Below are 13650 nucleotides of genomic sequence, written 5' to 3'. Positions count from 1 at the left end.
TGTCTGTCCTTTATTCTCAGACCTTGGTTGTAGACTCCTTAGTCAGGGGAAACATCTTTCTTGAATCCTACCTGTAGAGGATTTCACAAGTTTCTATGTAATCTCCTCTTGTTCTTTTAAACTCTACAAATTACAGACCAAACCTACTCAAACTCTTCTCATAAGGCAAATCCACCATTGTATTCCAGGTTACTCCATTGAATATTTGCTGCATCCCCTCTATGGCAGATGTATCATTTTTTTGGTCTCCTTACCTAATAAATCTCTACATGCTAATCTAGGTGGGGTCTCGCCAAAGCCCTATTTAATGGGAGGAGGGTATCTTTACTCCGGTATAAAGATCCAATAAAAAAGTGTTCCATATATTCTAACTGCTCACTGTGCTTGCGTGTTAGGTCTTAGTGGTTTGTGTACAAGGGTAGTCGGGTCCTTTTGAATGTCATCATTTTACAATATGTCACCTTTAAAAGAAATATTCTGCTTTTCTGCTTTGTGCAATGACCTCAATTTTTTCCACTTTATATTTCACTTGTCCACCCACCCAGCTTGTCTATGTTAGATCCTCCTCACTACTCAGTCCTGCCTAGTTGTGTGTCATTAGCGAATTTGGAAAGATGACATTTGGTCTCCTGAGGACAAATTGTTGATATAGATTGTGAAGAGCTGGGGTCTAAGCACTGAACCCTGCTGTACCCCATGAATCATAGCCTTCCAACCCGAGAAAGACCCCTATATTCCCCCTGTTTGTTTTCTGGGTGTTAACAATCCGTGTTCTCAATTTATGTCAGTATATTACCCCCAGTTCCTTGTGATTATAATCTTGTTGACCAACCTCTGGTGTGGGACCTAATAGAAAGTCTCCTGAAGATCCAAATACCCCACATCTTCTGGTTCCCCCTTATCAATGAGTCACATCTCATGAAATTCTAGTTAATGAATCAAATATGATTTCCCTTTCATAAAGGCTGACTCTGCTCAGTCCTATTATTTTCTATTATTGCATCATTAGCGACATTAGTTACAGGTCTGTAGTTCCCTGTTTTCTCTCTCATTCTTAAATATTGATCTTTATCCTGCATACAGTTGGTTACTGAGCCTCCACAGCCATCTTGGGGAGAGAATTCCAAAGATTCACCATCTTCTGATGTTTAGAGATTTCTTCTCCTCTCTGTCCTAAATGATAGACCTTTTATTTTGAGATTGTGACCCCAGCTTCTAGGCATCTCAGGCTAGGGAATCCTCACCCCACTTTGTCTGCCATGTCATTGTCCATTCACTTAGTCTATATTCACCTGACATCCCTCCACATCCTCTTCACAGCCTGCACCACTGAGCATCATCATGTACCATCTTGTAACAACGTGTACCATCAACAGACATGCATATGTTACACATGATTCCCTGATCCAAATCATTTATATGGAATGTGAATTCCTCTGCGGTGCCCCTCTGGTCACAGCCTTCTAACCATAAAGTGACCCATTTAGTCCTTTTAATTGTTTTCTTTCTCTTAACCAACCCTCAGTCCATGCCAGTGCATTACCTCCAATGCTGTATGCTCTAATCTTATTTAATCATCTCTTCTGTGGCACCGTATAGAAGTCCTTCAAAAAGACCAAGTACATCACATTAACTGCTTTACTCATGCTGGTATTGGCACTCTGGTCCAGATTCCTCCTGCCCTCCTTTGTCAATTTTTAACCCTCTTTCCATTTCTGTCTTATGGTTATCCATCGTCTTTTAAATAAGATACATTATTCACTTTTACCACTGCTCTTGCTGGTTTTCAGCTAGCTATATCCTCAGAAACAAAAGCTGTAACAGATATGTCAAACAGAATTGTCTCTTTCATCACTCTTTGTCGACTCTTTGCAATGTTATTCGTATTTTCTCAGTGCCCTATTGCTACTTCCTTAAGAGTAGTATTTTCCCTGTTACTGATATCAGGCTAACTGGTCTCTGGTTTCTTTTTTTTTCAACTTTTTCTCCTTCCTGTAATGAGGTTACAGCTTGGTCTTATCTTCCATGTCAACAAATAAACATTTTGCAATGGGAATTACCAGACTGACTGACCTTTTTCCTCTCCCTAGTCCAGGGGTACTTGTGCCAAATGTAATACTTCAAATATTGACCTAATGGAGAAGAATAAACTCAACACAAATTAGAAATTGAATAAGAGCTGTCCATTGTAAGGATTAATAACACACCAGATTGTTTGGATTTGATGAGTCCTGCCAATAATTTCAGGATAAATATTCATTTTAGGAATTACTTTGATATGCGGTTAGCTAACTGATATCATTAAATGATGCTTACTGTGTATGGTGTGGTTCCATTAGGTAGTGGTCAAATTTTTCCAAACTTTGATATACATCTTTCCTTTAACAAAGTTGAAGTTGAATTGCTGCAGTCTTGTCTGGGTGTAGTATACTCCCTGAAGCTATAATTTGTCACAACCTTGAAGTAAATGTTTAAAAACAAAGTGAATGTTTAAGATCAGACAGTTCTGGATTATACAAATATAGATTTAAAATTCAGTTCAAAATTATGCATTATTTCTTTGAATATTAAAACCTTGCACAATGTTGTAACAGTGGCATGAGTTATTACTATAAGGTACTTCCAGCTAACATTAGCAAGTCCTCTATCCCATCATAATTTTAAAATATTTTATAGTGATCACATCCATGGGCATTTATACATTGGGTTGATTTCCATTTCATCACATATCAATACGAAAAAAAATTATAGCAAGGTTATTGCATTGGTTCATTTTATTTTGCAAATTAACAAGGACTGAAATCACATGATTAACACAGTAAACCTAGTGTTCTCTCAAGCAAATCCTGTGCTGCTTATTTCTTCTATAATTGGTATCCTGTTTAGAGAGACAAATTTCAAAAAGGGCACTAATTGAATGCAGATGTCAAAAATAAGTCTTGCACTCTGTAGCTGAAATCCAAATCAAAGTATACAGTGTTTGGATATATGCATTTTGCAAGCTTGTCCAGACTCAAAGATTTGAGGAATTTCACAGCTATGAATTATTGAAGGCCTTGAAAATTAATAATGGCTCCAGTATGCAATGAAAATACCAGCTTCAGGAAACCAGAGCGGCCTGGTATTTCCTAGCAATGGCAAGCTGGCCTCACTTATTGCTCCCCTGCCCCCAAGGTTCACACTGGAGCAGACCTTCCTGTTGCAGATCCTTGACCATAGCCAGTTTCAAGTGGTTAGTAAGGCTCTTTGCTGTACAGCCCTTTATCACCATAAATGGCAAGCTGTGCCCACAGAAATGCTTTGAATGCTTCCTAGCTGTCATATGGTTTTCATCTCCTTTGTAAGGAAGCATACCTTTATGTTGGTGATAGTGCAGTAAAGGGTCACTAGATTGATTCCAGGTATGAAGGAAGGAAGGTTCAGCAGACTGGGCCTATACTTACAGAATTTTAGATGAATATGTGCTTATTTTATGAGGAGACTTGACACTGTAGATGTTGGGAGGATGTTTTCTCTATTAGGGGGATCTTTAAGAAGTGGGAAGAGTCTCAGAATTAATGGTTACCCATTTAAGAATGAGTTGAGGAATTTTTATCAATCTTGGAATTCTCTAAACCCAGGGAGTGGTTGATGCCAAGTCATTTAAGAATATTCAAGGCTGAAGTAAATTTTTAAGATTTTAAGGGAATTGATGCTTATGAGAACCAGGCAAGAAAATGATTCAGGCCAACGTCAGATTAGCCATGATCTTATTGAATGGCAGAGCAGATTCGAAGGACAATATGGTTTACTCCTCTTATTTCTTATTCTAAAGGGCAGGCAACATCTGCAGAGAGAGACACTGTTAATGGTGGCCAAAAGCTTTTTCTTTCTTGGTGATATTTTCTTGCCTCTTTTGAGAATGTGGGAAGGTTAGAGATAAATACTTTAAGATGCAGAGAAAGGGGGAAAGTGAGGGCTGCTGATAGAGAGGAGGGCAAAAAAAATTAAAATGGGCAAAACAGGATGATAGTGGAGCACGGAAGATTGTGTGAATGGACAAAAGCAGAAGAACAGTCTAGAGAAAGTTTGAATAGAAGATAGAGAATCATTATCTGAAAGACAGAGTAATCGGTCTTCATTTCCTCATCTTAGAATGTAAGAGAGCGCTAAGAGCTTAGAAACTGTAGGAATGTTTGGATGATCATTGTGGAGCCTAACAGCAAACAAGTTGCAGTTGGGTGAGAAAAGGAATGCTTTTGAGATGGGAAAAAATAGTTTTTCTTGTGGTAAACTATCAGTTGAGAATCCTGCTGAGAGCACACTCTGAATAATAAATTATCTCAATCTTGGAAGCTGAGTGTATTTTGGACTCCTATCTTGTTTCTTCCCCATCTGATACAGCAGAATGAAAATGTGTATGTATGATAGGTATTCAGAAGGTATTCGTTGTAAACATTTGAGAATTCTAAACTAGTTAGATAATCTGGCAGTGTTTACCAGTTGAATGTTTATGGTAAAAATAATACTAAAGGTTAAACCAGAAGTTTCAAGGTTGTGAATGAGAGTCAATAGCACAATCCTTATGTTTAGAAAGTTTAAGCGTAAGGCAAAAAAGATAATGGTTTTAGGAGTAAACCAGGGATTGATGAATGTTGATATTGATCTTTCTACCAGATCACCACATTGTTTTGTATGCTTCACATTTAAACTTCAAGACATGATGGTTAACAAATGCTAGTAAAATATTATCATTCTCCTTTATTAAATCAATTCATTTTCTTTTCACAGGTTTTTAATCTTTCTGAAAGGAGGTATGATCTCTCCAAATTGAACTCCAAGGTATGGTTTTTATTGAAATAGCACACTGTTTTTTGCATTTCTGACCTATGGGTTAAAACAAACATATCTTTGATTTAATCTTGTGACATACCATGTGATAAGCTGTCATTGTAGTTTTATATTTTTGAACTTGAACTAAAATATTACATCTTTTTTGTTTGCCTCTGTACTTTAGATTATTCTACCCTATATTCTACCTGCTGATGTTTCTGTCTGTAGCTTTTCTCATCACTTGGACGGTCTTGGAAACCAAAAATAAGAGACATAGCACTCCCACTAACCCAAGCAGCTCTGTGCGGCTTTGAGGCTTTCCTTTAGTAAAGCCAACTAAATATTCTTCCTGAATTAGGAGTACTTACTAAGATTGCAGTAGATTGTGGAGAACACAAATTGGTCTGTGTAATATGTAAGAAAATAACATCAGGAAAGTAAAATGTACTGTCCATCATAAGAGATGTTTTTGCCCATCTTAATTTTTTGTAGGGCAATGATAATTACTTGCTTTTTTTTCTCAATTAAGTAAAAATCTTAAGGGCTTACTTTCCTGTTCCCTGCTCTAAAATAGGGTTTACAAAATCTGAACAGTGCAGGGAAACTGGATACCAATCTTTTGTTCCTATTTTGCTTCTGTCTGTTGACTTTGCCTGAGGAATGAATTGTGTTTTAAATCAGATTGATTCTGGGGGCTTTGGATCAGGTTTATTGTCATGATGGTTGATGCAATTCGAAGGTAAACTACCCCTGAAAAACTGCTGTTAAGGTGTTATTGGTTTCAACAAATGTACAAATAAAATAGTGTTTTATATTTGATTACACAGCTTCTGCATTTGTTGCAGAATGTGAAATATACATCACATTTTGAGGAGGACTTGTCCAACTTTGGACCCCTCCTTAAACTCTTCTGAATTCTGATTAATTTGATGCTAAGCACATGGTAAAAATCTGTACTGAAGCTTCTTGTCAAACCAACATCTACCACTCTTGGTGAAACCAGGCACGAACTAGGCAATTGCTTTGCTGAGCACCTGCGCTCCGTCCGCTGTGGCCATCTGGAGCTCCCGGATGCTAGCCATTTTAATTCTCCTCCCCACTCCCACACCGACATGTCTGTCCTCAGCCACCTCCACTGCCAGGGTGAGGCTAAACGGAAACCAGAAGAAAAAAACCTCATATTCCACCTGGGTCATCTATAACCTAATGGTATGAACATTGAATTCTCCAATTTCAGGTAAACTACTCCCACCACCCCCCTCCCCTCATCTACCCACTCCACCTGTCCGTCACCCACACACACCCCCTACTGGTTCCCCTCCACCCACTGTTTTCATCTGCCCTCCCCACCTCCATCACTTGATTCCATGCTCCACCTTCCTCTCCTCTCAGATTCCAACATCTGCAGCCCTCTGTTGCCTCTACCTATCACCTCCCAATCTTTGTTGCTATTTCCGCTCTTCCCTCCTCCATCTGCCCATCGCCCCTCTTCACCTGGATCCACCTATTGGCTGCTAGTTCTTGCTCCATCCCTTCCCTCCACCTTGTTATACCTGCTAGCTCCCCTCTATCAGTCCAGATGAAGGGTCTCAACCCGAAACGTCAACTGTCCATTTCCCTTCACAGGTGCTGCCTGACCCGCTGTGTTTTTTTTTTGTTCCAGCATTTGCAGTCTCTTGTGTCTCAATTATTCTTCATGGCCACAGTTATCTTTTTGCCTCCTCAACACCCACTTGGCACAAACGGGCCTTTCTCTGTCATCTTCCCTGAAAAGCAGGCGACCCCCACATTGTGGCTGTTTGGGTAATGGAACTTTGCCCTTACACAATTCACAAGTCACTACCCAAAAATTTGAGATGTGAGATAACACTCACTCTCACGGAATCTATATGGAGGGGGGAGAAAAGGTAAATAAATAAACACAATTTTAAACTTGTGTTTCTTGACGTATGATGTATGCAATGATAATGCAGCTTCACGTTATGGAAAATCGCCATACAGTTTTCTGGGATTGCAACATCTCACCGCCCCCCCCCCCCCCCCTTCGATTTAAGGGTTCCTGGATTGCTTTTTGGGATCATGTTGTTAGCTAGGTCATGTCACAACAAAAGTCATGGTGGACAGTGCCTTTAAATCGACATGCATGTTCTAGAACATGAACAATAAATTGAAAGGTTAACATTCCATCAAAATGTATGTGAATCAATATTGTCTTAATTTCCTTTCTGTTATGGCTGCATGCTCAAATATGCGCTTCTTTTGTATCCCTGATGCATAATAATAAGACATCGGAGGATGTTTGGGAACAGCAGATATTTTGCATGGAATCGTCCATCTTCTAAGTTGCTCATTAATTGGTCCTGGATGGAACAGCAGAGGGTTTCTATTCTGTTGATATTTACGTGATGGGCAAACTGCTGAGTGCATGAGGTATCATTTCAATTTCGAATCCAAAATTTTTCATGAAGCTTTGATCTATGCAGTTCCGAGAAAAGTGGACATTTTTGATGCAGTTTATTAGTTGACATCCTCTGAAGAATCAGTCTCACCTGCAATTATTATTTTGGTTGTCATTGCGGGGATTATTAAGTTGGTCATGGACTAAATTACTTACTGTTTTCACTCTCACTGGTGGAAGAAATTATAAATGATAACATAAGAAGAATGAACACCATGCTGTCATAAGAATACAAGAAACTTAGGAGCATCAAAAGGCTTCAGATTCCAGGAATGCCCTTACATTTTGAATGACCTCAACTTCCCATTCCTGTTTCCTCACAAGTCATTTGGTTCCTTTTTTTCTCCACAAACACATCTTGTTATCATTTATTCTATTTGCTTTAATGATCTTCCATGGTAACACATTCCAGATGTCAGTTAACCTTGGTGTGAAATAACTGTGTTTGAATTCCTTATTTATGGCAAACTTTCTTTTGTAAATGATGCCACAATTTTTTTAACCCTTCATCCCTGTGAACATTTTTCGACATTAATTTTTATCAGTTTGCCTCTTCTTTATGACTTGTATCAGTCTCTTCATTTTTTTTTCCTCTCTTCCTGTGAGTTACAGCCCAACTTCATCAACCTTTCATCATGAATTTAATAGTCCCGTGGTTCCATTGACTTTTACCCTTTTCCTTTTAGGAATTTCAGAAATTTCCGTTATTTTTCAATGGGTGATCAAGTTGGTTAAAACCACATGTTTCAGGAATTTCCATTATTCTCATTGGTCATTTTTTTTCCATTTTAGATGAGGACTTCACTTTGTCCCAACAAGCAGGGCCATGAGTTCTAATAATCTTTACTACTACCCAAAATGGCTTTCTAAATAAAAAAGGAACAGTGATTGAGGAAAAGGAAGAAAACATTAGTTTTTATTTTATGATTCACTACCTTAAGCAATGGAAAAACTACATTTACTTTATCCAGATTCACAATAACAGTCTGGTAAACATACTCTTCTGTATATTGTCCAGAATAATAAGTGTTAAAATTCTAAAAACATTACATGTCACACTAGTTCCTTTGTGACAATCACTTAATAGCAACATATGCATTTTTATTTTAACTAATTTGACACACAAAGTTGTAAATGCATTTGAAGTAGTTAAGAGGTTTATTAGACTGATGCCTGGAATGGGTGGGTTGTCTCTTGAAAAAAGGTTGGACATGCTACTCTTGAATCCATTGGAGTATGGAAGAGTGCAAAGGGCTTTAATTTAAACATGCAAGATCCCAAAGGGTCTTTACACTGTGGATGTGAAGCGCATGTATCCTCATTCAGAAAAATCTCGAGCTATGAATCATTGTTTAAGAATAAGAGGTCACCCACTTAGGACAAATGAGATTAAAGATTTTTCTGAGGGTTGTCAATCTTTCTCAAAGGGCAGTGGAAGCAAAGTCTTTGGATATTTTTTAAGAAAGAGGTAGAGAGATTCTTGATAAGTAAGGGGGGGGTAAAATGTTACCAGATATAGATGGGAATGTGGAGTTAGGCTGCAGTTGGATCAACCATGATTGTATTGAGTTGCAGAGCAGGCTTGAGAGGCAGAGTTGCCTGCACCTGCTCCCAATTTGATTATATATGCACAGAATCATCCTGGTGTTTCAATAAATTCTTTAAAACAAGCCAAATAAACATAATGGAGCTATACTTGAGGTCTGCTGTTGGCACTTAAAAATCTAAACTGTGCTGCTTGTTTCAGGTGATGGACGTGGGTTGGCCCGACCTCCATGCACCACCTCTGGATAAGATGTGTACTATATGCAAAGCAATGGAGACATGGCTAAACAATGACCCACTTCATGTGGTGGTTATTCATTGCAGGGTAAGCATTATCTATGATGTTATTATGTTTTTAATATGTAATTATTTTAAGTTTAAAACAAGTTTTCTATTAGTTTTAAGATAGTGATGGAAAAGGACAGGTTAGGTCCACAGGTTAGGGTCCTAAATTGGAGCAGGGCTAATTTTGGGGGAATTAGGCAGGATCTAGCAGAGGTCGATTGGGTGAACCTGTTTGAAGGTAAAGGAATGAATAGCAAGTGGGAGGCTTTTAAGAGTGTGAAATCGAGAGTCCAGGAGCAGCATGTTCCTGTTACAGTGAGGGGTAAACCTGGCAAGTTCAGGGAACCTTGGCTGACGAGATATATTGAGGCTGTGGTCAAGATAAAGAAGGAAGCATACATTGGGTTTAGGAGGTCGGGGGTGAGTGAATCCCTTGATGACCATAAAAAGATTAAGAATACTCTTAAGAGAGAAATCAGGAGAGCAAAGAGAAGGTATGAGATGGATCTGGCAGGCAAGATAAAGGAAAATCCTAAGACGTTCTATAGCTATGTTAAGAGTAAAAGGGTGGCTAGGGAGAGAGTAGGTCCCCTTAGAGATCATCGGGGCTGCCTATTTCTCGAGCTGCAGGATTTTTAATGAATAGCTCTCTCCATTGTTTACTGAGGAGAAAATCATGGTTGCTCAAGAGATAAGGGAAACAAGTGGAGATGTTTTGGAGGACATTCGTAATACCAGGGAGGAGGTATTTGCAGCCTTACAGCTCATTAAGGTGGATAAATCCCCAGGACCTGACTGAGTGCATCCTCGGACTTTGTGCGAGGCTAGAGAAGAATTTGCAGAGGCCATTGTGGAGATATTTGCTTCATCATTAGCTACTGGTGAAGTTCCCGAAGACTGGAAGAGGTGGCTGATGCTGTTTCATTGTTTAAGAAGGGTGGCAAGGACAAGCCAGGGAACTACAGGCCGGTCAGCCTGACGTCAGTGGTGGGGAAGTTACTGGAGGGAATTCTGAGGGACAGGATCTACCAGAATTTGAATAGACAGAGTCTGATTAGGAGGAGTTAGCATGGCTTTGTGTGTGGAAAATCATGCTTGATGAACCTTTTATAGTCTTTTGAAGAGGTAACCAAACAGGTAGATGAGGGTAGGCAGTGGATGTTGTCTATTTGGACTTTAGCAAGGCCTTCGCATGGTAGGCCGGTCTGGAAGGTGAGGCCCCATGGAATCCAGGGAGAGCTAGTTAGGTGGATTCAAAATTGGCTCAGAGGTAGGAAGCAGAGGGTGGTGGTTGAAGGTTGTTTCTCAGAATGGAGGCCAGTGACTAGTGGTGTGCCGCAGGGGTCAGTGTTGGGACCCTTGTTATTCGTTATTTACATAAATGATTTGGATGCAAATGCACAAGGTTTGATGTTATTTTGTGGATGACACGAAATTAGGAGGTGTTGTTGATAGTGAAGAAGGTTATAGATTACAGGTGGGTCTTGATCAGGTGGGGAAAGTGGGCTGAGGAGTGGCAAATGGATTTCAATATAGATAAGAGTGAGGTGATATATTTTGGAAAGTCAAACCAGCATAGGACTTGTACTCTGAATGGTAGGGCATGAGGGAGTGTAATGGAACAGAGGGATCTAGGAGTACAAGTGCATAGTTCGTTGAAAGCAGCGTCACAGGTAGACAGGGTGGTGAAAAAGGCATTTAGCACGCTGGCCTTCATCAGTCAGGGCATTGAGTATTGGAGTTGGGACATTATGTTGCAGTTGTACAAGTCATTGTTGAGGCTGCACTTGGAGTGCTGTCTACAGTTTTGGTCACCCTGTTACAGGAAAGATGTGGTTAAACTGGAAAGAGTGCAGAAAAGATTTACAAGGATTTTGCCAGGACTAGAGGACCTGAGTTAGGGGGAGAGGTTGGCCAGGCTAGGCCTTTATTTCTTATAGCGTAGGAGAATGAGGGGTGATCTAAAAGAGGTTTATAAAATCATGAAGGGCATAGATAAGGTGGATGGTAGCAATCTTTTCCCCAGGGTAGGGGAGTCCATAACTAGGGGGCATACATTTAGGGTGAGAGGGGAAAGATTTTAAAGGGGACTTGAGAGGCAGCTTTTTCACGCAGAGAGTGGTAAGTATATGGAGTGAGCTGCCAGTGAAGTGGTTGAGACAGGTGCAGTAGTATCATTTAAGAAGCACTTGGAACGGTACATGGAGGGGTGGGGCTCAGAGGGATATGCGACGAGCGCAGGAAATTGGGACGAGGTGGGTGGGCACCGTGGTCAGCATGAACTCGTTGGGCCGAAGGGCCTGTATCCCTGCTGTATTGCTTTATGACTCTAAGTGATTTGTTGAATTTAGTCGTCATATACTCAATAGGCCTTGATGGCTTTCTAAATAGAAATATTCTACATTGTAAAAAAATAATTTTCTCTTTCTTGTTAAATTGACGATCTCATTCAGACGATAAACATGAATGTCTTGAGAAAGTAGAAGAAATACTGCAGTTGTGGTTGTCAGCTGAGAAACATTTTGATGGAGGACAGATTTTCTTTCGGATTTTTATTGTTGTTTTAAATCATCGTATACAGCACGCTTGAATGCAGAATAAAATTTTCTTTATACTTTGTAATTACAGCAATACTGTTAACAACCTCAAAAAACACTTCCTTTCTAGTGATCACTTTAAGTATGATCGTAACTTAGTGGCAAATCGTGAGTGGGATTATAGTTGGGACATAGAGCTACATAAACTGATTTGTGATAAAAAATCTTATTTCCTGTTGGACCTTTACTGTTGCCAGAGAGGAAGGTTAATCAGCAGTCTTTGATGCCCTTGAATCCAGTACTCGGGCATGAAAAAGTAATTTCCTTCACTTAAATTCATATAGCCCTCTTCCCAATTTAAAATGAAGGAGTTGCACATATTCAGTTAATGGAAGTAATTTGCATTGTTTACCAAGCTCTTTTTCCAAAAGAGTTTCAAATTTGGTTCCTCGCTGCTCATAGTTTTGATGGCAGAGAGAGGGGCTTTGAAGGGTACTGTTGTGATGAGTACAATGAAAATCTTGATGGCATGAGGCAAAAGGAAAAACATACCGACTAGGTCTATGTTGCTATAAAGTACATCTGTGTGGCGATAGGTAGTATAGTAGCTGTTAGACTAAGATCCAGAGGCCTGAATTATTGATCTGGAGATAAGAGTTCAGATTGAAGTAATTAAATCCAGTAAAAAAAAAACTAGTTATCAGTTTATGGTCACCATGAAAGTACTGGATTGTTGTTTAAAAACCCATGTGGTTCTCTGATATACTTAAGGGAATGAAATTTGCCATGCTTACTTAGTCTGGCCAGACCCACAGTAATCTAGTTCACTCTTTCACTGTCACCTGAAAAGCCTAACAAGCCACTTGGTTCGGGACAATTAGAGACGGGCAATAAATGTTGGCCATTCCTGCCACATCCCATGAATGAATAAAAAAAAAATCAGCATGACTGAATGCTGAAACTCACTAAGAAAGAGCTGAGATTGCAGCAGTTGTGCAGATGTTTCCCGATGTGAATCACTGTTCATGAGGGTAAAACCTTTAAAAATCATGTGTTTTATTTGTTTTGACCCCAATGAGCCAAGTGTATTTGAGGATTATGTATACAGGATATACAGTTTTATTTTTGAAAGCCTTCATCAGAATTTTTTCCAAAAAAGGTCACATTACTAAATCTGAAATTGAAGAAATGTTAACCAGTATCATTTATTATAAAATCTTCTGCACCTTTTGACTTTTACTCTTGTTTATTCTGGCTGTATTTCCGGCAGTTTTACTCCATTTAGAAGGCATGATAGGTTGTTTCCCAATATAGCTTGGTGCTGCAGTCATATGATATTTTTGGAACCAGTACTAGAGGGTCAGTGTGACCACACATTGGGTTATTTTTTGCTGAAGGAGCTATTAATGGCAGCCTGTGCATTGTTAGGTTATAATTTATATTAGTGCAAGTGATAAAAGTCTCAGTTGTGCACTAGTTTCTGCATTGTCTGTTCACTCTGTGTAAAAGTGCACAATATTTGCATGAATGAAGGTCCAATACTGTTTTTGTTTCCTGTCAGTCATACACAATTTTAACAAATCTGTATGTCTAGTCAGTGCTTTTGCTGTTTCTTGCATCTCCAAACAACAAATTTGGTAGCACGTTATGTGATCTTTTAATTTCAAAAGATTTTGCAAAAAAAATGTCCATATTCCATCAGCTTTTAAAATCTGACCAGTTAATGAGAAATTTTAAAATAATATTATTTGCTGACTTATTGTCACCCCTTAACCATTTTATATTGTCTGCTGTTGAGGGTGAAACCCATGCTGGATTCAGTTCTGCACTTACCGAAGTTGCTTTTCTTCGTGTATAAGGCCTATACATAGAAGACTGGCACATTATTTCAACAAAACAGTATTTTGGTCAAGTTTGATCTTTTCCGCACTGCCTGTACATCTGCACGTTTTCCAGCAAGTGTCTATAGGATAATCATCTATGAGACCCTGAGATGAGTTTCCACAAACCCAC

At 39.2% G+C, this 13650-nt stretch overlaps 1 protein-coding gene across 9 annotated transcripts in view; it reads left to right on the top strand.

The window, feature by feature from the left end:
* The window catches only part of LOC127570373 (tensin-3-like), a 326270-nt gene that overhangs the window by 211869 nt on the left and 100751 nt on the right, over positions 1–13650 (top strand). For 8 of the 9 annotated variants that reach the window (XM_052015880.1, XM_052015879.1, XM_052015884.1 and 5 more), the window contains 2 exons: positions 4771–4821; positions 9018–9140. In XM_052015880.1, the coding sequence (XP_051871840.1) occupies positions 4771–4821; positions 9018–9140 (174 nt within the window). Of the gene's footprint in view, positions 1–4770; positions 4822–7192; positions 7243–9017; positions 9141–13650 lie in introns of those variants that run through there. The other variant, XM_052015887.1, reaches the window with a different exon arrangement.

This window comes from Pristis pectinata, chromosome 5, assembly GCF_009764475.1.
Source record: "Pristis pectinata isolate sPriPec2 chromosome 5, sPriPec2.1.pri, whole genome shotgun sequence".
Lineage (NCBI taxonomy): Eukaryota > Metazoa > Chordata > Chondrichthyes > Rhinopristiformes > Pristidae > Pristis > Pristis pectinata.
Note: the sequence above shows the minus strand (reverse complement) of the source record. Positions and strands in the feature narration are given on the sequence as shown.